The 24,000-nt window shown below is 32.8% G+C and overlaps 1 protein-coding gene across 10 annotated transcripts in view; it reads right to left on the reverse strand.

The window, feature by feature from the left end:
• Ehbp1 (EH domain binding protein 1) overlaps window positions 1-24,000 on the reverse strand; it is a 316,989-nt gene that overhangs the window by 40,564 nt on the left and 252,425 nt on the right. For 6 of the 10 annotated variants that reach the window (XM_040271158.2, XM_040271164.2, XM_021724298.3 and 3 more), the window contains 6 exons: window positions 21,491-21,638; window positions 13,405-13,512; window positions 10,391-10,515; window positions 7,888-8,026; window positions 7,580-7,686; window positions 4,842-4,965 (listed from right to left, as the gene is read on the reverse strand). In XM_040271158.2, the coding sequence (XP_040127092.2) occupies window positions 4,842-4,965; window positions 7,580-7,686; window positions 7,888-8,026; window positions 10,391-10,515; window positions 13,405-13,512; window positions 21,491-21,638 (751 nt within the window). The remainder of the gene's footprint in view (window positions 1-4,841; window positions 4,966-7,579; window positions 7,687-7,887; window positions 8,027-10,390; window positions 10,516-13,404; window positions 13,513-21,490; window positions 21,639-24,000) is intronic. The other 4 variants (XM_078029125.1, XM_040271166.2, XM_078029123.1 and 1 more) reach the window with 3 other exon arrangements.

Raw genomic sequence — 24,000 nt, forward strand, 5'->3', positions numbered from 1 at the left:
CTACAAATACAAAAACACTTGCCTTAATTCAGAAGTCAGTCACTTAAGCTTTAATTGATTTTACTTTTAGCACACCTCAAAAAATGATCTTTAGGTATTAATAGTGCAGTTTAGACTGAAAGCTACTCTACAGGTTATAAATGTTCAAGAAGATCAGCAAATGTTCTGAAGATCAGCAAAGAAGTACATGCTTCTTTTGAAGAAGAGCTTGTTTTTATCTCTTTGACTATTCCAAATGAAGATGTTTTACAGCCTACTATTCATGAATATTACATTGTGATGACCGGGGTAAAGAAAGAATATTAAGAGGAATATGACCCTGTTGGATCTCTTATAAGTCAAATGAGTTGGTTAAATGTCCATAAGCTAAATGAAAAGTGATCCTCTTCTTGTGGATTACTAATTATAAACCATGAAATGGTGATAAGAATTCCAGAGAATTATTAGTAAAGCCCCAGAAAAATTAGAAAGTAATCTCTAATAATATGCAAAATGAAGCAGACAGCATGATAGTTGGTGTCTGGAAGTTCTGTTCCTGATCCATCAGATTGGGTTTGTTTGACTCTTGCTCTACCACTTGTATGAATGGGGAAGTTACTTTCTTCTCTGAGCTTCTTTCCTTACTGAAAAATGGAATTAAAAAAAAAAAGTGTGTGTGTGTATTTAGTGTCAGGGAATGAACCCAGGGGTGCATAACCACTGAGCCACATCCCAGCCCCCTTTTTAAAATATATTTTACTTAGAATTGGGGTCTTGCTAAGTTGCTAAGGCTGGCTTTGAATCTTATATTTTGTACAAATTTAAAATCACTTTTCTTTACAATAAATATGATTCTTAATAGTCCTGGTTGTTAAGAGAATCTTCCACAGATCCACTGTGAGAAACAACAGAATGATTTATATAAGACATTTTACACACACACACACACACACACACACACACACACACACACAATACACACACAAACACATATGGTTTGATAACCATCAAATGAAAACAGAATAGGAATGGAAAAGAAACACCATTCATCATAGTAACATGACTTGTGGCACCACAGTAAAAGGGCCTGTCAATGTTTCCACTGTAAACTGCATTTTTTGAGGGTTACAGCATTGCTGGCACAGATCCCTTAGCACTATACTTACATACAAAAAGTGTCATCCTGGAACATATATAGTATAGATTTGTAATAAGTTTTACTGTTCCCTAAGTAGTAATCATCACAAACTTTAGGAACTAGAAACTTTAAAAAAGTCCTTAACAATTACACCCATGTACATACACAGAGAGAAGCTATTAAGAGCTGATGGAAAACAATCTTCTAATATTTGCATAAAGATTTTATAGGGATCAAGATAGGATGGCAGAAAATAATGCCTTGAAGCATTAGTGTATGAGGAAAAAATTTATACACACACATACATGAAGACTATTGCTATTGAGTTTTCAGTGATTTAGGATTAACTGAGCAAATTCAAAAGGAATTTGACATAAAAATCCTCATACTTGCTCTATCTTTGCCACCGATGTCCTTCTCCAGCTTTTGCTATTCTCGTACCTGACACCTCCTCATCTTGTTGCATGATCCACTGAGGGTCCTACTTTCTTACTACAGCTTCCTGTCATGAGAAATGCCCAGTAGTTTAGGCCACCATTCAGGCTGTCTCCTTCCCTGTTACCTCAGGATTCAAGTTCTTCAATGTCAAACAGGTGGTTCTTTAAACCCACTGTTGTTCAAGTTCTAGGAACCTAGGACTCAAGTTTAGAATAACTGTTAGTATTAGTTATATTTTGAATTAATAGGTTTTTTTTGTGTTAGTCTGCTCTGTGTACACTTGTAACAGGGTTTCTTTTGGAAAATGTATTATGAGTTATAAATAAACCTCACAAATCATTTATAATTGAGGAGATCCAGAATTACCATATGATGTACAAACTTCAATCCTAGGTATATATCCAATAAGACTGAAAACAGATTCAAACTGATATTTATACACAAATGTTCCTAGTAGCTCAAAAGTAGAAACAACCCAACTGTACAACAACAGATGAATAAACAAATGTGATATATATATGCATTTTTATATAAAGATGTGTGTGTGTATATATATATATATATATATATAAATTTATTCAACCATTAAAAGGAATGATAAACTGGTATATGCCACAACATGGATGAACCTTGAAGACATTAGGTTAAGTGAAAGTAGCCAAACCAAAAGTCAAATATTATTTAATTCCACTTATATGAAACATCTAGAATAAAGTTAATTCAGAGACAGAAAGTAGATTAGAGTTTCTCTAAGGGTCAGAGGAGGAGGAAATGGAGAATTACTGCTTAATGAGTATAGAATTTGTGGTGATGAAAAAGCTCTATTCATGTATAGTGGTGGTGATCACATAACATTGTACATGTGCTAAATGCTGTAGAGTTGTATGGTTTCAACTAATATAATAATTTTATGTATTTGACTTTAAAATCAGTAAAAAGATTGAATAAATCAGTTACCTATAAATATATCAAATCTTAAATAGCAGATAAAATACAAAAGACATGGTAGGGAAAGAGACCTGAGTAAATAGTTAGAAAACCTAAAAACCCAAGATCAAACCCTGACTCTGCCTTTACTAATGAGGTTCTCTTAAATGATTCTGTCCTTTGGACTAAGGAATACAATAGCTCCCATGGAGTTCTAGGGTCAATTTATAGCTTATGATTGTTTTTCAGATTATAAACTATCTAAGGTTGAAATGAGCCAAATGAAAGCTTCACTAGTGATGTGTGGGTTGGGATGAAAAACTTGAGTCTATTTTGATTGAAACCCTTAATAAATCAAGCTCCACGTGTGAAATAAGAAAAGGAAATTGCATTTCTAACTTTTTTTACTAGTGGCATAAGGTTTCTGAATAGTAACATGTGATTTATTTAATATAATCAAGGAAGGCAGTCTACTTCCATTTGTTAAAAAATCAAAACAAACAACACCAAAAAGAAATCTGTCTCCTTAAAATGTTTAAAGGAAAATAACTTAAGAATGTATTACAGAAATTATATTATCTGGCTTTCCTTTTTTTTTTTGGTACCAGGAATTGAACCCAGGGGCACTTAAGCACTGATCCAAAGCCCAGCCCTTTTTATTTTTTATTCTGAGACAGGATCTCACTAAGTTACTGAGGCTACCTTTGAACTTGGGATCTTCCTGCCTCAGCCTACAGAGCTGCTGGGATTATAATGTGGCATTTACATTTTTATATAGCTAAGATAGCTAATATTTTAAAAACTCTTCATAAATCAAAGGAAAAAATTCAAATATAAAGCAATATATTGGTTTATGGATCTATGTTGCATCTATACAATGTATATATTCATGGGCAAGACTGGGCATCCATGTACCTTGTTAAGGGAATAATAAAAATAGTTTAGGTAATCTGACACAGTGGGAAGGTTCCTGTACAATAGGATTCTGGTAACTGAATTCTACTCCAAGGTGTTCCAGTTGGTGATCTATATAACCTTGAGCATTTGCTGTACCTCAGTCTCCTTACTTGTACCATGACAAGATTAGGTAACAACTTTCCTAGAAAAAAGTTTTTAAAAAACTTAAGCAGTAGAAACTTTTCTTTAAACTAATTGTTTCAAGAAGCCCACTATTTCAAATAAATACACTCAAGCCACTCTCTTTAAAGTAAGAGAAGGAATTCAGACGTATGTTGGCTTTCTGCTCCCTATTTTCCTGGCAGCTCCTAGGTGCCTCTGAAGAAGCTTTGGCCCTCCAAAGAACATGTCTAAAATGTACTGGGCCAGGAAAACCTAAGACCCCTTCCTGTAGTATGTTTTTATTTCAGTAATATATGTATTTTCATATGTCTCACATAAATGTTTACTTCTGGAGTTCTTTCATTATAAATATATTTTTGGAAAACAGAAGAAAAAGTTCAAGAAAGTATTTCCATCCTAAATTATGCTACTCTAGTTTAATGCTGCCACAATTAAAGCAATTAATTATAGAAATAGATTTTTTTGTAGTTAATTGCTTCTTTTGACCTTTTTTCAATTTGGTATGAATTATTTCAATTTATTTCGCATTTAATTTTTTTTGTAGGAGCAGAATTTTAAAGAAACATGCGTGCGCACATATACACAGACACACACACACTGTGTTCTTTTCCAATAGCTTACTGTGCTCTTAGATCTATTCAATCATCATTGGCAATCAGCATTAAATGACAATCTACCCTCTGGTTAGGAGCTAACTTGCTGCTCTAACCTATCTTTACAAACCTTGCTATATATACCTTAATCCTTTCAAATGCAACTGTGACACAAAGTATTACAGACTTTTAAAAACCTGTTCTCTTGAAAAAAATTGTGGAGCATCAGTAACCAGATAGTATTCTCAAATTTCAGTGATCTAGTCCATGGAGCCATCCCCTATGCACAGTGCTCTGTTTCATGCAGTACATGGCTTTAGCTGGCCAAATCTTTTTTTTTTTTTTTTTTTTCCCAATGAATCAGTAGAACAGTAAAGATCTTACTTTTTTTTTTTTTTTTAAACCAGTAGCATATCAATGAGGCACAGATGTGTATTCCAACTCTGCATGGATGAGCACACTGTTCAATAGTGCTGGCTCACACGGTATCAGGGCGAGTTATCACTTCCCATGAAGGCACTCTTATCACCAGGGCCCAGAGAGGTGGCTGCAAATCGCAGCCTTTTTATTTTCAAGGCAGTTTTGCTGAACATTCAGGCTTCAAAGATTCACACTTCCAAAACTCTATAAGAGTTTGTGAACGCTCAATTTGCCAAAACTGTTTACAGTGTAATTGGGCACCGTACCTGTGTCCATGAGATAGCGAAGGCGCTTCTCCACCAGCGCGGCACGGGTGTCAATTTGCTTTTGCTCATTCTCTAGTGCTGCCAATTCTCCTACAACATACTGACTGGTGTCTTTGAACCCTTTCTGTTAACGAGAACAAACAGGAAGGAAAAAAAAAATCACTTGTAAGTTGCATTTTTCCTTTTTACAAACACTTAGTAAAGCACTTACCTAGAGAACCAAATACACCCATAGTATTACCCCTTAGTAGCAAAAAGCAACTCTATCCCTGTGATTTAGGAATTTTTCATGTGTTATATATACCAAACTTTTGTAAATAGAGAACATTTTAGCTGTTTAGTATTATACTTATAATTTCACACCCAGAGTTGCAAGATTTAAAAAGTGAATACTAAGTTTAAAAATTATCCTTAGAGTTAAGTCAGAATTATTTAGGAATGGACAAGGACAGCAGAGAATTTTCCCTTTGGTGACTACTAAAGAAAAGAAGAGGAAAAAAAGTGTAATATGCAAAAATAGAGCTTTACTAAAAAATTGATCTTTAAAATAATCATTCTGAGAGAAATCAGAGTTGCTCTATAAAACATAAAATTAAAAAGATTTTTTTTTGCTTTTATTGGGACTATACTTTTAAAACATGATAAAAGAAGATGCAGTATCTCCAGTTTTCCTACCAGTAGCTTCTGTATTTAAACATGTCATTCTCTTGATTGTTACTAATTCCTAAAAGCTGTAAATTCTAACCTGACAGGTGGTTTCAAACCTTGCTACACAGGGTTTAATGCAACTAGTATACTGATTTGATTAATCTTCTATTTAGCCAAATTTGGATTTCAATTTAAAAATTTACTTTACCATTCATGTTAAAATTGTTTTCTTAAAAGTTTTATTTGAAATATAGCAGCTCTATTAGAAAGAGTCAATATAGTAAAAATTTTTATTTTTATATTAGAAATTTAAGTCATTATGGGTTGGATTATTATTTATGGTACTGCCACAAAATGGATTAAATATGAGCTCCCTTTGGAACACCTGTTTACTTTTTTATTTTTCTAGAGCTAAGAAGCCTAAGCAACTGAGAATAACTAAAGAACTGCTTAAGTGATTATGCTCACTACCACCACTGTTATTATCAGCACTTATAACATTATTTATTCATTGAGATAAATGTGTAAAATCTTCTGTCACATGCCTAGAAGCATATTAATCTCTAAGACACAATGAGAAATTATCTTTTGGCATTCCTTAAGCAAGAAGCACAATCAAGAATTATGTTAATTATGAGCATATTGTGGAATTCTCATAATCAATAAACATATCTAACGCTAATAATAGCTTGACACCTTCTAAACTAGTAAATTATTTGTACTTACATGTAAAATCAATTTATACCAACTAATTATTAAATTGATTATGGAAGTTGACCAATATAAAGGTGAAATATTTTAAGAAATCATAAAACTGATAACTTCTCAAGATAATTTCATTTTAAAAAGTCACTGTGTTTTAAAAAGATCCATAAAAAATATACTTCAATTTCAATATGAAATGAAATGGAAAAATTACAACAGAATAAATGATAATGATAACTTTAAAATCTGGAATGATTTGGTGACAGCAGAACAGTTTCAAAAGGGACTTTTCCTATTTTTCAATCCTATCCAAAGAGAAAAAACAAACATGGTAGTTTTTCAAGACAATACGAATAACAAAAATATAAGAAAATAGAAGTGATAAGCAACATACAAACTTCATTGCTTTAGCTGATTAGTTAAAAATAGTAATTAATTTCATTACCAGATTTCTTTAGTGTGACTATATGCTATACTCAAGTATTCCATAACTTAAAAGCTATACCAAATACTTGGGATATATAAGTGATATTCTATGTACTTAGACCTTTCCAGGTCTTCTAAAGGTGAATAACTGAAAATGAGAAGTTTTTAGAATTCTAAAATGCAGTTGGTAATTCTGAGTGCATTTATAGGGCTTTTCAAATCCCACAAAGACTATTTTAACAATAAAAATAATGAAAATGTTTAGACAAACTGTAGATAATAAGAAAGTACCATTAAAGAGAGCTATGTTTCCAGACAAAAATTCAAGTTAAAACTTGTTCTTCCTGCTTCTGTCCTGCAGCTGTCCATCAAAAGCAGCTTTCTCCCTGCGGTCTATCAAATATTTCCCTCACAAATCAATTTTACACATGATCAGCCCATACCCCTACTGAGCTGAACCTCCCCGTTAATTAAGTGAAGAAATTACCATATATATTATATTAATGCAAACATCATTCAGCTAGTAATTCACGGCTGATCTGGATAATGGAAAGGTTGAACACCCATTAACCCAAGCCAACAAAATGGGTTGGCTGAGAAATTCTAGCAGGTCTCATGTGACTTTTCCCTCTAACTGCAGCTCTGCGGTATCTGCTATTGTAATAATTAAAATCCTCCCGGTAGATCAATACTGGAATCTCTTTATGGGAAGTGCCCTGATGGAAATGTCTCAAGGAAGCTGGGGCTGTGGAACTCTGAAAAATTCATTTTTTTTTATCTGACAATTATCACCACACTGCAGACTAATTCAACAGCGCACCCCTCTCACTCTGCTTTGAATGCACTGGAGATTGACATCTTAAAAAACCTAACATCTCATTTTAACAAATAAAGGCACTATTTCCACATACAGTTTGGAATTATCAGCAATCATGAAACCACACAAAAAATTAATATACATTAAGCACTTCATCTTCTGATGGCTTCCTCTGAGTTTCAGTTATCGCTGCCTTCTCCTCATTTCCTTTCTTTGTATCTTCCTGTATTGATCTCTGCCTTTTCATCTCTTAAAAAAAGGGAAGAGACATGTAAAATTATTATAAAGCTTGATATTTGTGTATTGAAAGGTGGATTTACATTATCAGCTTCATAATATGTGTGTGTGTGTGTGTGTGTGTGTATACACACACACACACACACATATGTATGTATGTGTATAACTACTACTAAATCATAAGATTGGAAACATTTTAAAAAGTGTTCCTACCTGGTCTATTCTCAACATATTGACTGAAAGACTGAAGCTGAGTTTTTCTGACTGTAGAATCCTTATTGAACAAAACAGGATTTTTAAAACGTTCTGTTGCTTTTTGTAATCGCTCAGTCCGGAGATCTTCTGTGCCATTCTAAAAGTAAAACAACAAATTGTATGAGAATACTAATCATATAAACATGAAATTACACATTAAGATGGCAACTTTTATTAATTTAAGACAATAATGCTGACTTAGAACCTTCAGAAACTCTTTGAAGAAAAGGGATTTTAAAATACTCTAAATAGCTCAACTATAAGTTCAACTGCCTGTAATAAAAAATTTGGGATTTAGTCCAAATAGTCCAAATCCTTGATAACTTTGATACATTAGATACTAAGAACTCTTGTGTCTTCTGGTGATAGGTATCATTTGAAAGCCCCGTTGCCTCCTATTTCCTCTACTATTCTGCCCCTTCGATTTGTACAGTCCTAAGACTTGTATGACAAGAAAAAATAGTTTCTAATTTTATGCCCATTGAGATAAACCACTAATGCTGGATGAAGGCTAAAAGGTAGGATTATAATACTACCCCACTGAACTGCATTTCATCAGCTATAACTTTCCAAAGCCAGATTTGTAAGTAAGCCCTTTACAGCTAAGGAAACTACAATTATCTCTTCTGGAGCTTCCTATGTTAATACTGGTAACAAATTCAAATGGTTCTATCAACAAGAAATATCCCAGAAGACTGAACCACTGCAGTGTGTGGAAGCTGCAGATACCGAGGTGCTGTGTACCAAACAAATATTTCATTTTATACCTAATCTTTTATTATTTTTATTAAGTGTTTTGAAAGTAAATAGGGAAAGGCTAAGATGCATGACTAATAGCTAAGCCTGCTGAATGCTGAAACTGGTTATCAAAAGCAACCAAGACTTTGCCCTTCCTCTGCATTGAGACAATCAGTAATGAGGGAGCCCTCCAATGGCCTATTCTCTAGCCTCAAGGAGGCCTGGGATACAGAATCCTCAAGGGAAGGTAACAGTTTATCCTTTTCCACAAACAGAATGCCTCATTTATAAATGTGTAAACTGCATTTTACTACAAAAATAAAAACCCAAATCAATGCTGAAAAGCTTCAAGAGAACAGATGGACTCTATATGTTTTTTATAAATACCATTTTCAAAATCTTAGGTAAAAAGATTCATATAAAGGCAATCTTTTTAAAGCATACCTTTTGTTGGAACAACTTTAAAAATTACTACATAAGCTTTTTGGAAAGCAAACCAATTTCATGTATGTAGATGATTAAATCATAAGAAGAAAAACACCTCTCTTTTCTTTTCTAAAAGTTATCTGATATAGTTCTTGTAGTATCATCCTTAAAATAGCCTTCCTAGCAGTTAGGATACAAATAAGTTTGGATTTCTTTTTGATTTTTTTAAGAAAAAATGTGAATTTTACTGTTATTATAGTAACTATCCAATAGTGTAAAACTCAAGTCTTTACCAAAATAAACAAACACAGCTAAATTTTTTTAGGCCTGGCAACATGCTAAAATATCAGTGTGATTAGCCAGTAAATCCCATCTTAAGAAACCTTTTTATGACTAGGGACTTCTGCCACTTTACAAATGTATTCCTCTAAACCCACTAATTCAGTTAGCCTTTTCAATCCATTGTATTATTCTTAGGCCAGCTTCATTCTGCATTAAATCCACTGCAGAAAGCTAAATTGAACGCAAAAAATCAGACCTGATCCAGGCTTCCTTTTGTTCAAAGATAGAGACCAAAAGTCCTCTGTTGCTGCCACACACTTTCATCACCAATTTATAGAAACCGACAATATAGGGGAAAAGCAATGAAAGTCATTGTTTTGGGACTTCAAAGCATCTCTGTGTCAGGGGAAGGAAATCCTTTCAGTCAGCAGGGCAATCCCCATAGTCCGCAGGTGGGTGAAAAGTTATACAGGACTGAAAGTGCCCTAAAGCTAGAAAAAAATATTAATGATACATTGTGAGGAAAAGGAGGGAATGTGTGGATAAGGATAATATAGATAATAACAATATTCTTATAATGTGGCATTTTGGCTAAAACGCAATATTAGGTTAAGATTCAAAATGGCACAAAAGCATCTTCAGGTATGATGAATCTTATAAATAATGTAAATTCTAGTTCATTTAAACAGAAGGAAAGTTGAAGATGATAGAAAAGTATTCTACAATCTTCTAGGCAACATTTTTCTTAGCAAAATATGAATACATACAGAACTCAAGAATTGTTTCTATATACTCTCTACTTTTACTGAAAATAGCAATTAAAAGAAGGAGTTTCTCTGAATAACAGTATATAAGCACTGATTATCATATTGATGTTCAGTTTATTGGCTAGTTAGTAAAAATTTTTATAACTTAATGAGAACAATTTGATAAGAAATTGTTTTTAGGATTATAAGGTATCAGTAGAAACCAGAATATATAGATATTAAGCCAAATATTAAATAAGTAAGATTACCTTAATTTCTTGTTCTGAGCTCTCAGTTCCAGCTTTCTGGGCAGCATTGGAGAATGAATTTGCCACCTGTGGTTGAGCTTCTAGGAGCTTCTTCAGCTTCAAGTCCACCAACTTACTATTTTGTTCTGTTAAATATGCAAAGATTATGAATAACAAATGAGATGTATTTTGATGTGTAGGCTACCAACTTTAGGTGACAGCATAAAAACATTACTGTATTTTTAAAAAAAAGGACATTAGGGGTGCAAGGTAACACATCACACTAGACACATGCAGACCTCTGTGTGTGTGTGTGTGTGTCTGTGTGTGTGTGTGTGTATACACACACACATACACACTTCACTCTCACAAATCATTTCCCTTAAGGAATATAGTCAACATATCTAAGGACACCTAAGTTATACTACAGTTTAATAGCTATGCTTACCTGAAAACTTAAGGTATATGTGATACATAAACAAGTAACTGTATAGATTGTATACAATAAAAATAACAAACTAGATATTTCAAAGAAGAGATACATTTGATTTTAAATTATGATTTTACTATTTCTTTAAAATATGTTAAATGTATACATATAGTATCATATTAAAATAAGTTTTTAACATAATCCCAGTCACATACACACTGTTAGAATATAATATTTAAGTGTGTACATATGTACCCAGCATTAACACAGGGAATATGTTTAAAAATACCTTCTACTTAGATGGCAGAAATATAACAAATATTGTCATTTCTGGAATGTATTAAATATAGATAGAAGCTTAAGCAATTTCAAATTATTATCGATAATTACATTAATCTTTAATAATGAAATAGTTCAGTAGAAACACAAATATTTCTATTCTGACAAAGTCACACAAAACAATTCTTTAATAAAATGGTTGTAAAAGACATGTCTACCATTTGATGAGTGATATTTTTCATAGAGATTAATAACTTTTCTAATTATAATACTCTTAATAAATGCTATTATCATACTTTCATGCAAATTGGTAAGTTTATATTGCCAGGCTTCTTTTTTAAACAATATCTGATGAACTATGGTCAAATCAAGATAAAGATTAAGCAATGTATTATTAAAACACTATGACTTTTATATACAAGTTAAGAAAAGAATTTTGGGGAAAAAAGCAAGTATAAAAATTATAATATACTCTATATGCTTCCAGATTCTAGGTTGCATTCCTATTTCTTATTGCCATAAAATAAACCACAGATCTCAACTGGGAAGCACATGCCAATACTTATCAGAATGCTTAAGAGCTGTAAACAATATATTAGTTAAGTCCAAACAAGAGGATTGAGATGTGTTTTCTTTTTTGGCATAAAGTAGGAAGAGAATTTTGCCCTACTCTAGTATTGAGGATTGAACCCAAGGGTACTCTACCACTGAGTTTTATTCCCAGTCCTTTTTATTTTTTATTTTGAGACAGGGTCTCATTAAATTGCTAAGGCTGGCCTTGAACTTGCAATCCTCTTGCCTTACCCTCTCAAGTTGCTAGGATTATAGATATGAGCCACTATGCCTGGCTGGAAGAGACCCTTTTGAGAATGCAAGGATCAAGACTGTTAGGATTGAAATTAACCAGGTTGCAAAAAGTATCCCACAAAGTTGTAATAGCTGAAACTATAAATTCCCCTCACTTTATTTAAGAGATGGTTAATTTTTCCTATCTTCATAATCTATTGTAAAATAAAGATGTGCATTACTTATTGGCATTAATTTTACATTTCCACACATTGTCTGTTAAGGCTTTGATTCTGTACTTATGGATGTCATTAACAGTTCGGGGATATTATTAGTTTCTAATAAAGCCTTTGGTGGTAGTTGTAATAGCAGGGTAGGCAAACAACAACAAAAGTGTTTTCATAAAGCAACAATCAAACCCACCCAACTTCTACAGTAGTTAACAAAGAAGTAAAAGGTCATTCTAATTTTGGGTTAAACATTGAAAAATATCCTTAAAATATCAGAATTCTCTTGGACTTGCACAATTATAAACATACTGACCTCTATCTAGCAATAACATCATTTAATACTGGGCCATGAAAGAGCTTCTGATAAAAGGGCCTGGATCATCTCAAGTGCTCCTTACAGTTAGGAAAATCCTGGTCAAATGTTTCTTGGAAAAGTAATAGCATGATTTCAAACAAGGGAAGGAGCAGGTAAGCTTTGCAGAGGCATGCTGAAGGTGGGAAAAGGAATGCCTGCTGTCATTCCCTTTAGTTTTTATAGGAAAGATAATTATCAAGGACTTTGTCTCCTCATCTTTAAATCTAAAGATATTACCAAAGAGTTTTTTTTTCCATAACAATTCAATTCAATAAGTATTTATGGAACCCCTTGGATATACAAAGTTTTGGATTGTTACTTGCTGCTGGCTTATAAAGGCAATGCAGATAGAACATTAACCTATTAGAAACCATTAGAACTTATCTTTATATTTGAAACAAGAACTTACAAAGATCAATTGCCACTGACTTACTGATGAGATTAATTTAGTAGTAGTCTATATGATTAGTTTTCAGTGTCATATTGTAGTCAGTTAAGTATGTATAAAGTAATTAATTTAAACATTTAAAGTAAGCATAACATTTTCAAAACAATATTATAATAAGAACTATCAATTCGCAATTGTCAGAAAAATCTGATCTATGTTTTAGATTTACATTTGGATTATTCCATATATATCATATAACAGCACACCAAATATTTAAGAAGGAAAGAAAATCAGTTATCAAACACTTATAAACTGTTTCATATAAAACATAAGAGTGAATCTTGGTAATAAGAGAACATAAGCTATAATTTGTTATTCTAATGTTATTTCTATTTTAACATTCAACTTAAAACAAAATAATGTAAAATTAATGGAAGGTAGATTTAGCTAAATGACTTATCATATAAAACATAATAAAACTATAAAATGAACCTAGTATTATTGAGATAATAAAAATATAACCATAAATTTTGCCATGCAGCAGGACACAAAACAATTTGAAATTACCGGGCGAATCAAGGTCACTTTCTAAGTTAGTAAGTTCATCTCCACCTCCTACAACAAAGCCTTCAGGAATCTCCTCGTTAGTATCTATCTCAATATTATCATTTTCATCTGTAGGAACATGTAGCAATAATGTTAGTTATTATTTATATTTTATGTAATTTGTCCAAAACACGAAATAAGAAAAACCAGTATTTCAATAACAGTTATTCAAATTGAGGTCTCACACAGATAAGCAAGTTAAGAAATTAGTTTTAAGTCACTTTTTCACTATTGGATTAACATTTGTATTTTACATTCTTATGTCAAACATGAATTATCACATCAAAGCAGATGCAAAGGTTTTGACAATTTGCCACATGCTGTCTCTGAATGAGCTCACTGAGTCCTTGTATTTTAAAGTGTAATCTAATAATAATCTCTCATAATAGCACACAAAAATAAGTTGATCTGATGAAGAAGTCATCAAACAGTATTTCTAAATTTCATTTTTAATCATTTATTTGCTATTGATGCATCAAGACATTATTTCTTATAAACTTATAGCTTTATTTAAGCCATTTTATGAAGATTTGACTGATTTTGTACTAATGAATATTGTCATAAAGAAGCAATATGAATAAAGGGTAAAACCAGAATACAGTGCCTTTATACAATGGAAGGTTCAAAAACAAGGAAGGCAATACATCTTGGAAGAGTAAAAATTGAGAAAAACTATTTTTCAAAATTGAGCACAAATGAAAGAGGAAGTCTCCCACTATTGTTTTATATCCTTACTAAAATATTTTAGGTCATAATTAACAAAGTCATTTTAAAAAAACATTTATTTTTTAGTTATAGTTGGATACAATATCTTTATTTTATTTTTATGTGGTGCTCAGGATGGAATCCAGTGCCTCACTGACACGTGCTAGGCGAGTGCTCTATCTCTGAGCCACAATCCCAATCCAACAAAGTCATTTTTTAACATTATGAGTTCCTACTATTTATCTTTTCTCTCCAAATCCTAATGATAAAACTGGTTAATTTTGAATTCTATACATTTGGAAAGGCATAGTAATGATCTGATTTACATATTAGAAGTTTAACTTTAAATTCTGTTGTTGACAGGAAATGGAGTTTCTGAAGAAATGGCTGTCTAGCTCTGGGAGGTGAAGAATTCCCCTAATACTCTGCATCATATTTTTTAAATTGGGTAATTTTTATTAATAAGATATTCCAAAGATTTTTTTTCAAATTGAGAAATTCCAAAATTTCATAGTTTTGGTTTAATCCCCCAACTTTAATCCTTTCTGAAATGTAGATCTTTATATGTGACTTTGCATTCCCAAATAAATATTTACTAAAATATTAATATTGCTAATAATAGTTAACATTTATTGCAGACTTCCCATCTAATGTGTAAGCCATTTAGAAAAGAGAAAATAACAAAGAAAAATGATTGAAAAATCATTTTCCCAGAGGGGAAAAAACTGTAGAGATGAAAATATTGGTAAATGTTTTCAAAGATATAATTAAGGCATTATATCTGGCTATGTTATGTAAGTATAATCAGCTTAGGTATCTTTTCTGATAAACTATGCTTAGCACAATTAGTTGTGCTCACTTTCATAAAAGTGAGCATATTCAATCTCACTGTTCTAAAAAATACTTTAATTTTATAGTTTAGCAAATGAATTAAAAAACATTTCCTGAGTGCTAAAATGGTGTTCAAAATGCTTATTCAGCATTACTCTATGTTAGAAGCAATTTACTATTAATAATTTTTCAGGATCTAGGTAGGGCATTACACTTGATTGTTTCAATCATCTTCCACTGATTACTAACCATAATTAATCTAGAGCAAAAGTATGAAATTCAACATGCATTCACCACTTATTCAAGAAACTTCTACTGTGCTCTATATATACAATTTGCAAAAGACTATGCTGGATGTTGAGATACCAAGTTCTGAAAGGAATACAATGAAATGATTATAATGCCACACAGTATGGGTGTTATGGGGTGACAATAAGGTATGGAGCAAATTCAAAAGATAACTCTTTGCCAGTGACACTACGGAATTTCTCAGAAGCACTAACTCTTAAATTAAAATTAGATCTTGAGAAAAATATAGAATTTCAAGAGGTATAACTGAAGAGACAGCATTACAGGCATGAAAACAGGAAGGGGTAGAGTCTATTTGGCTCAAGCACACTTAAAGGGAAATAATAGGAGGTAAAATTGTAGAGAGTCCAGAAGGGCTGAATGGGAAGTTCAAATTTTACTTGGTAGATACATTGGTGTTCTAACATGATCAGCACTGAGCTTTAGAAGATTAAGTAGCTTTCAAACAAAGCTTCTCATCGTAACCATTTATGAAATATGTTTAATTTATTAATAGTAATGTAATCACTGGAGTGCCTTTTATAAATTAGAAGTTGTTTTAATATTTTTCCTGCATCATTCTTGCTTATATTTTCATGTACCACCTTCTTTTTCTTCATTTTTTTTTTAAAATAGGGACTGGACCCATTTTTAAAAAACATTTTTTAACACTTTTTTTTTTTTTTTAGTTGTAGGTGGACACAATACCTTTATTTTATTTTTATGTGGTGTTGAGGCTCAAACCCAGTGCCTCACACATGGTAGGCAAGCATTCTTTCTTTGAGCCACAACCTCTGCTCTCATATGCCTCCTTCAGTGAGAGAAAAAAGTGGTTTAAAAACTGTTCAGGGGGAGTAAACTATTCATGTGACATCACCCTTCATGTAACATTGCTGACTTATGTGTGGACTGGAGAACAAAAAGGCTAGAGGCAGGAAATCCAGGATGGAAACTGTTATAACTTCAGGCAAGCAGTATGGAGAGTTAAACCTAGAATAAAAGAATTTGGAGTAGATATGACATGATTTGAAAATCAACTAAGTACTGGATTGTAAGAGAAGGGATGTTGAACAGACATCACAATTTTCAGCCTGAGTGATTAGAATGTTAGCATGCTATGAAAAGAAATAGTTAAGTTTGGATATGTGTACTTTCAGGTTCCAGGAATATGTGGAAAATTGTGCCTCCTTTCATTATCCACTTACATAGAGCCAAGTTCCTGCATGTTAAACACATGCAATTTCATTTTATTTCCAGGTTAAATGAAACCTCTATCTACACTACCACTCACAATAGTGCTAAGTAAGTTAACTCAAAGTTTACATATGTATTGCTAACCTTAGATAAAAGGATTACTTCTTGGGAGGGCAAGAGTAAAAACTGGACTCCTATACAGTTTAGGTATTCTTAAGAATGAATTTCTTCTTTCTTTCCATTTGGTAACTTCAGTTTTACAATGAACTTTGAACTTCTTTTTAGCAGTTAATATTACATATTTCCTAACAACTATAGAAATGTTCTAAATGCATTCTAGCAGAACTAAAGTACATGTGCAAGTGTATGTTTAAACATACTACAAACACAGAGATATACATCTTTATGGCTAAACATTTCAAACACAGTGAGTCAGGCAGAAAGTAAACTAGAGATTTATTCTATAGATAAAGCTATATGCAAGTATCATATATAATATATGCATAAGAAAAGGTAAAAGAATATTACATATGCATTGAAATGTGAAAAATGTATTCCAGAATACACTACACAACAATATAGGCAAAACATGGATCTCAAAAGTGTGATTAATAGCACTGAAATAAGGTCAATTGTATACTTTTCCTTTATGGAAAAATTGAATGAAATAATGATTTGGTGACAAAAATGAAAAGAATATCTGCAATGATAAAAAAGAAACTGAGGTTATCATTTAAAATATATTCAGAAAAAATTTAAAAAACACATTCAGATAAAAATTGTTATGATTTTTATATTCTCAGCAAATATCCCCATTAGGTTCACAACTTTTTCCCCCTATGGTACTTGGCACTGAACCCAGGGCCTCATGCAAGTCAGGTAAGAGCTCTACCACTGAGCTACATGCTCAGTTCTTTTTATTTTATTTTGAGTTAGGGTCTCATTAAAGTTGGACAGATTGTCCTCCAACTTACAATCCTCCTGCCTCAGCCTCCTGAGTAGCTGGAATTATAGGTGTGCAACACTCTATTTGGCTAAAAACACAACGTTTAATTCTAAATTAGAAATCAAACAAAAGATAGAAAACACAATACAAATGTTATACTATTGATAAAAGCTGAAAGTAAAAATTAGTGAAGGCTCTTAAGATTTTATTTCAACAAATTTAGATAAATCTATTTTCCATAACTAAAAATGATAAAAACCATGTAGGCACACAGACATTTTCACTGACACAACAAAAAAGTATTTGCCTTATTTATTTGAAATTTAAAACCACAATACTATCATATCTGAGCCAAAGAGAGGTAAAAACATCAATTTAAATTTAAACTATATTAACCTAACTCAAACTAAAGCCGTAAGCTATGGAACACATATATAAAAAATATAGTACACAAATATACATTATACTACACAATATATGAGTATAATATAATCTTAAAACAAGGTAGGTACCTTTCTTGCAAAAGTATTTATGAACCATTAACAAAAATTTAACATTTATTTGGCCAAGATAAAATCTTAATAAATTCATAAAGCAGAAATTCAGGGCACATTTTCTGGCCATATTATCATTCAACTAAAAATAAAAACACTTAACTTTGTCCCCAAACACCTTTTCCTTACAAGTAAGATGCAATAAAAAGAACCCAAAGTTTGTTACATAGATTGAGAATTTTTCAAATGAGGCCATTATGGGCATATAACTACAAATGATGCTGAAAAAACCATGTGCAGTACATCACAAGTACCTGATTCTCCATAAGCCCAAGAAGGATGTCAAATGGAAGATTAGTAAAAGCTAGGATATAGAATCCAGGAAAAGTACAGTTCTGTTATTTACACAAGAATTAGACTATTTCTGGTTGCAATAGAATGTAAGTGGGTTGCTTGATCACATGGCTATACATCTGTAAATATCTTGCATGTATTTTCTGTGGACATCATGAAGTTAAAGACAACTTATCTCAAAACTCAAAACTTTTTGCACTGAGGCTAGCAGCATGCTGTTTGAGAATAGAAAAAAGAGAACTTTTTCAAGTGAGTTCAAGCAGTGGTGTGAGTGCTGATCATGTTCCAGGGTGTGCATCCATCTAATTATGTCAGGTCTTCACTATACTCTGCTCTTTGTCACTCTAGACCACTAGTACTAAAATCTTCCTACCCTCATACTTCACCCAGGCTGGTCTCAAATTATTTCTCTTTCTTCCTTTCACATTATAACTCTTGTCAGACATAATGATTCAGATTAGTTATTCTTTTCCTTGACTTATTAAACTGACTAGGGTTATTTTCACTTAGGAACCAGATTCTTGTGAATCCAAGTGAATTCTGAATTTGCTAAGTAAAGGTGCATAAATTGCAGGTCAGAGGCAAAATCCAGCCCCCGCCTTGAGGGGGAAAATAACAGCCCACGCCCATGCATTAAAATATTGTTTAAGGCTGCTTTCAGGCTATAAGGGCAGAGTTGAGTAGTTAGGACCGAGACCATATGGCCTACAAATCGTGACACAGTGGCTGGTACTACTCGATAGATAAATACATATTATGAATGGCTGAACTTCAGGTGGGACTTTTACCCTTCCCCTTGTCCTAAAGGTCTCTCTTGTACTGATAGTCTCATTAGCTTTAGCTTAGACTTTGAGGCCAATGCAGACATAATCTGATCCATATTATTTAATGATACAGGCTAAAACATACCACTGAGGTTGGGGAATAGACCTGCTCCATTTGTCTTAGGTCAGTCAACCTCAGTTCTCATTAAAAGTCTACCATCACTGGAGATGGAGGCAGAGAAGTTTGAGTTCCAGGCTAGCCTGGGCAACTTAGCAATACCCTATATCTCAAAATAAAATTTAAAAGGGGCTGGGATATACCTCAGTGGTAGAGGACTTGCTTATTTTACACAAGGCCCTCAGTTATTGAAATGTACTGGGGGGGGGAAAGACTACTATCTGATACATGGCTGTTTCTAATATCCAAGGCAAGCTGTGTCCTATGGGAGAAATGGACTCTGGTCACTTTGGACTCCTTAGGCAATAAGGAAGCTAACTCTTCAGCATATTCTCATAAATTATCTGTTAAATCCTGCCTTCTTTTTATTTCACCTGACTGTTCCTATTCTAATCTGTACTTCCTTGTGAACTCTACTGATCCAATCCTCATTTATTTACTTTGTTTATTTTATTTACCTTGACTGTTGAATAATGCCAAATTCAGGTCATTGCTTTCTTCATTGAAGGGAAAATTTTTTTGGGTTATAACACTGACAAAGTCTCTTTGCTTAGTCTAGTCTTGGCATACCCTAATCTGGGGTTGTATTATAAAAATAGGTCCAACTACATAGCTAACCTATGCCACACTATTAATTACAATTTTTTAATTCTTAGTCTTCCTAGAGTTTATATTCATTTGGCATTGTTAACTGCCGAATGACATTGGATCCCTCTCCATCCTACTATTACTATTCTCATACCTGGCTTTATGATGACATAGGAATGTGGTATTTACAGCAGCATTAGGATAGTGTATCTGGAGGATAAAGAATGAGAGATTTTTCCATCATTCAGAGATATAAAAAAGCAAATGTTTCTAACGGTTACTTTGAATATCTGGAATTCTTATGATAAAAGAAATACCTTGCTATTAATAATAAATCTAAAAAAACTAAAAAAAATGATAATAAATCTAAGCAAATTATTATAGCATTATAAGAGCAGTTATTGACATCATTATAAACGCTAATAGAATGGAGAAACTGTAACAATAGGGCCAGGATGTAGTTAGTGGTATAGTGATTACCTAGAAAGAAAGAAGATACAATAACAGTTCTGAATAATAGGAGTTGAAAATGTAAGACGAAGGATTTAATCAAGATATCCATGTTCTTAGATGTCCACAAGGACAGATATACAAGTGCTTGGAGAAGAAAACTTTCAAATTTATGGACTGGAAGGCTAGATACCATAGGCATTAGTTAGAATTCTCTACAACAGTATGCTTTTAATATAAGGATTCATTTTGAAATAACAGCAGTAAGTTCCAGTTTACTTTGAAAAAACTTATGATTGGCCTAGAAAAAGCTTACCTTTGTTTCAGCTCTCTAAGGTCTTATTCGAGTCCTCACTTGCCTGCTCTTCAGGGTAATCTTAACATTCTAAGATTAATTCAGGACAAGTACCTAGCATGTTTTGGTAGATAAATAGGTTATGTACCTTTGAAATCAAAAGCCCATAGGTTTCTTAAATGTAAAAATTTACAAATTAAAAATGATCAAATTGAACTCTGAAAGGTAAAATTAAATTTCTCTTTATATAGTCCTTGTCCCAAAATTAAGCTTAGAATAATCTCTATAAATATTGAGGAAGACTCTTTCAGAGTAAGGAGACTAAAAGGAAACAGATATGGAATTTATTCAAAAATTTTACATCCTAGGCTACAATGCCATAGTATTATGAAAACTACTTTTAAAAGATCTTGTTTAAAGTGTAAATCTTGGGGCCCTGGGTTCAATCCACAGCATCAAACCAAAGTTAAAGCATTTTTTTTTAAAGAGGATTTTTTTTTCTTTTAACATATTTTATTTATTTTTATGTGGTTCTGAGGATCGAACCCAGGGCCTTACATGTGTGAGGTGAACACTCTACTGCTGAGCCACAACCCCAGCCCACAAAGTTAAAAGTCTTTTATGTCAAAGCTCACCACTAACAAGTCTTAATGATCTAGATATTGAGGATTTGATTGCATTTTACTTACTTCTTATGCAATTCATGAGGTATCATAGAGTATCACAACTCAAGAAATATTCTTTTAATAGTAGTAAACCATAAAGTGAAAAGGTTGTTTTGGAAATAGCAACAGTTATCTTCTGATTTACTACATTTCCTGTAGGTTTTTTGCAACATATCAATATTTTAGAAACTTTGTTTTTGATGCAATATTTTGAAGTAAGAATAAAAAGTCCTAAAAGGTCCACTGCAAATTTCTGGGTTGTCTGTAGAATATGATACAAGATTCTTTAACTCACCTCCAGATGCCTTTGACCTTTCTTTCAACTTTTCTGCAGCCATTTCACCATAGCTAGGAAGTTCTGACATCTTCACTCCAGATCGAGCTTCTGCTATTAGCTGACGAGCTCTCTCTCTCAGCTGCCGACGTCGCTCTTCATCTTGCTGCTAAGATATATTGAACAGTTGCCAACTCAGTAATTGACAGAAATGCAATTTCATTTTCAATCTGATCATCATGATAGTAACTGGTTTACAGCATGGTGCTTGGCCCACATTATAAATAGGATGCTCTATATCAGTTGGATGTCACACCATTTTAAAAAGCCATCCTAAAATCAGATTTTTAAAAAACATTTACCAATTATTATTAAAATATACATTAAAAATTCAAACTAAGGACTGTTTGACAATACATATTACTGAGGAAATGCCAGGAACTATTAATAAAAGAATTAGGCTTAAAGAAGAAATTTACAATACTAAGAACAAAATTTCAATTAATACTCTATTTTCTAAGAACAGAATTTAACTTGTTATTTTCTAATAGAGTCACAGAGCACTGTCTGCTTCTTTCATTAAATAACTAAGATGCTGCCTTCTAAAAAGGGATTATTATGAATTGCAAATAATCAATTTGCTTTATAAAATTGAAAGCATATAAAATAAGGCATTATTACAATAAAACAAAAACTACAATAACCTAATACCTCTTTGCAATTTATCTTCCTTTAACATCTCCTAACCTCCACAAAACCTCACATCTATTCATACAAAATTGCTCACATCATGTAGCTTCATGTACTGTGGCTTTGAATGTCATTTCCTCTTTCTGGACTATGTTTCTCTCATATTATTTAGCTCCTAACTCATCCTTCAAGACTCAGTTCAAACCCATCAAACTTATCCTGACTATCCTACTTTGGATCTCACTGGTGGAATAAAGTGATCTTTTCTCTATGTAATTATAGTAAGCGTGTGTGTGTGTGTGTGTGTGTGTGTGTGTGTCTATATCTATATATGTGCATGTGTTAATACTTTTTTAAAACAATACTTATCAAATTATACCACAACTCTGAAGAGAGGCTTTCTTCCCAGTAGAATTGAGCTACTTGAATGCAGGAGCTATATCTGATTTATTTTTGTATTTCTGGTCTATAGTACATACCTTGCTACCATGCTAAGTGTTATAAAAATTTCAAGCATGAAACTTACTATTTATACTCTTCAAAAATCTTATAATATAGAGGAAAATATAGAATAGCCATAGTAAAGAGGTATGATCAAAATGCTGCAAGGGTTCAGAAGAAAGAAAGAACATTTTTGGCTGAGGAGCAAACAGAATATATTGTGGTCTTTGAGTTGGGCTTAAAGAATGAGTAGGATTTAGAATGGTCTGAGATGGGAGTTGCTGGTTAGGTGGTGTCAGTGCAGGAGGCAGGAACAATACAAAGACATAAAAGAAAGAAAACATATTTTGGGGAAAGAACACAATCTAATTTTCCTGAGCATAAGAAAAATAGTGATAGAAAATTAAGACAAGAAAAATAAAGTGGGGTAATTGTTGTAGATGCCTGGTATAGCAGGGATTTACAGCAGATCTCAAAGTATAAGCCTTGGAGCTTGCAGTGAAGCTCAGGAGAAAAAGTGCTTTAATTTCATTCTAAGGCAGCAGGGATCACTAAAGGGTGTGTGTGTGTGTGTGTGTGTGTGTGTGTGTGTGTGTGTGTGTGTGTTTTATAAAGGTTTGAGTTTTTTTTGTTTATGTTTTTAATATGTAAGTCTTTTCTTTTTAATCTAGGGGAATGAACAACCAGAGGTTTATTTGAGAAAAGATTAATCTGGCAGTAGTGCAAAAGATAGGATGGTATAGAAGGACTGGAAAGACGCTAGTTAAAAGGCTTGTGTTAGAATCTAAGAAAGCTATAATGAGATTCAGGAAGAGGATGTGGCAATGGGAATAAAAAGAAAGAAGTGTAAGAAATGTATTAGAGCCAGAACTGGTAAATGTACCAATTCTTGGTAACAGATTAAATATGGAGGAAGAAAAAAAAGACTCAAAAGTTTTAAGGTTGGGCAACTTAGAACTATGGAACTAATAATAGAAAGACTAAAAGGAACTACAATAATGGAGAGAGAGGAAGGGAGGGTAAAACAGACTGGGTTCAAGGAGCTGGCAAGACATTTGTGTAAAGATGTTAGTAAGTAGTTGGGGAATAAAACTGATACTAGGATGTGGGGTCAAAGTAGGATTACAGAGCTGATGGATGACATTACAGGAATATTTGGAAGCACCTGAAGAGGTACCACAGGGAAAAAGGAGGACCACTGAGTAAAATATGGCAACAATTATACTTGGATAAGAGGAAAAGGGCAGAAACAAAGAAACAGAACACTGTGTCAGGAGAATAAAAGCAGGTTTTCAAGAAAAAGAGAGTAATCAACTGCAATAAATGTTAGAAATTAATGTCTGAAAATTTAAAAAGGGCAATTATACCTGGTAAACAATATCATTAGGGAGGGGTAGAAA

This window comes from Ictidomys tridecemlineatus, chromosome 12 (assembly GCF_052094955.1).
Source record: "Ictidomys tridecemlineatus isolate mIctTri1 chromosome 12, mIctTri1.hap1, whole genome shotgun sequence".
NCBI classification, from domain to species: domain Eukaryota; kingdom Metazoa; phylum Chordata; class Mammalia; order Rodentia; family Sciuridae; genus Ictidomys; species Ictidomys tridecemlineatus.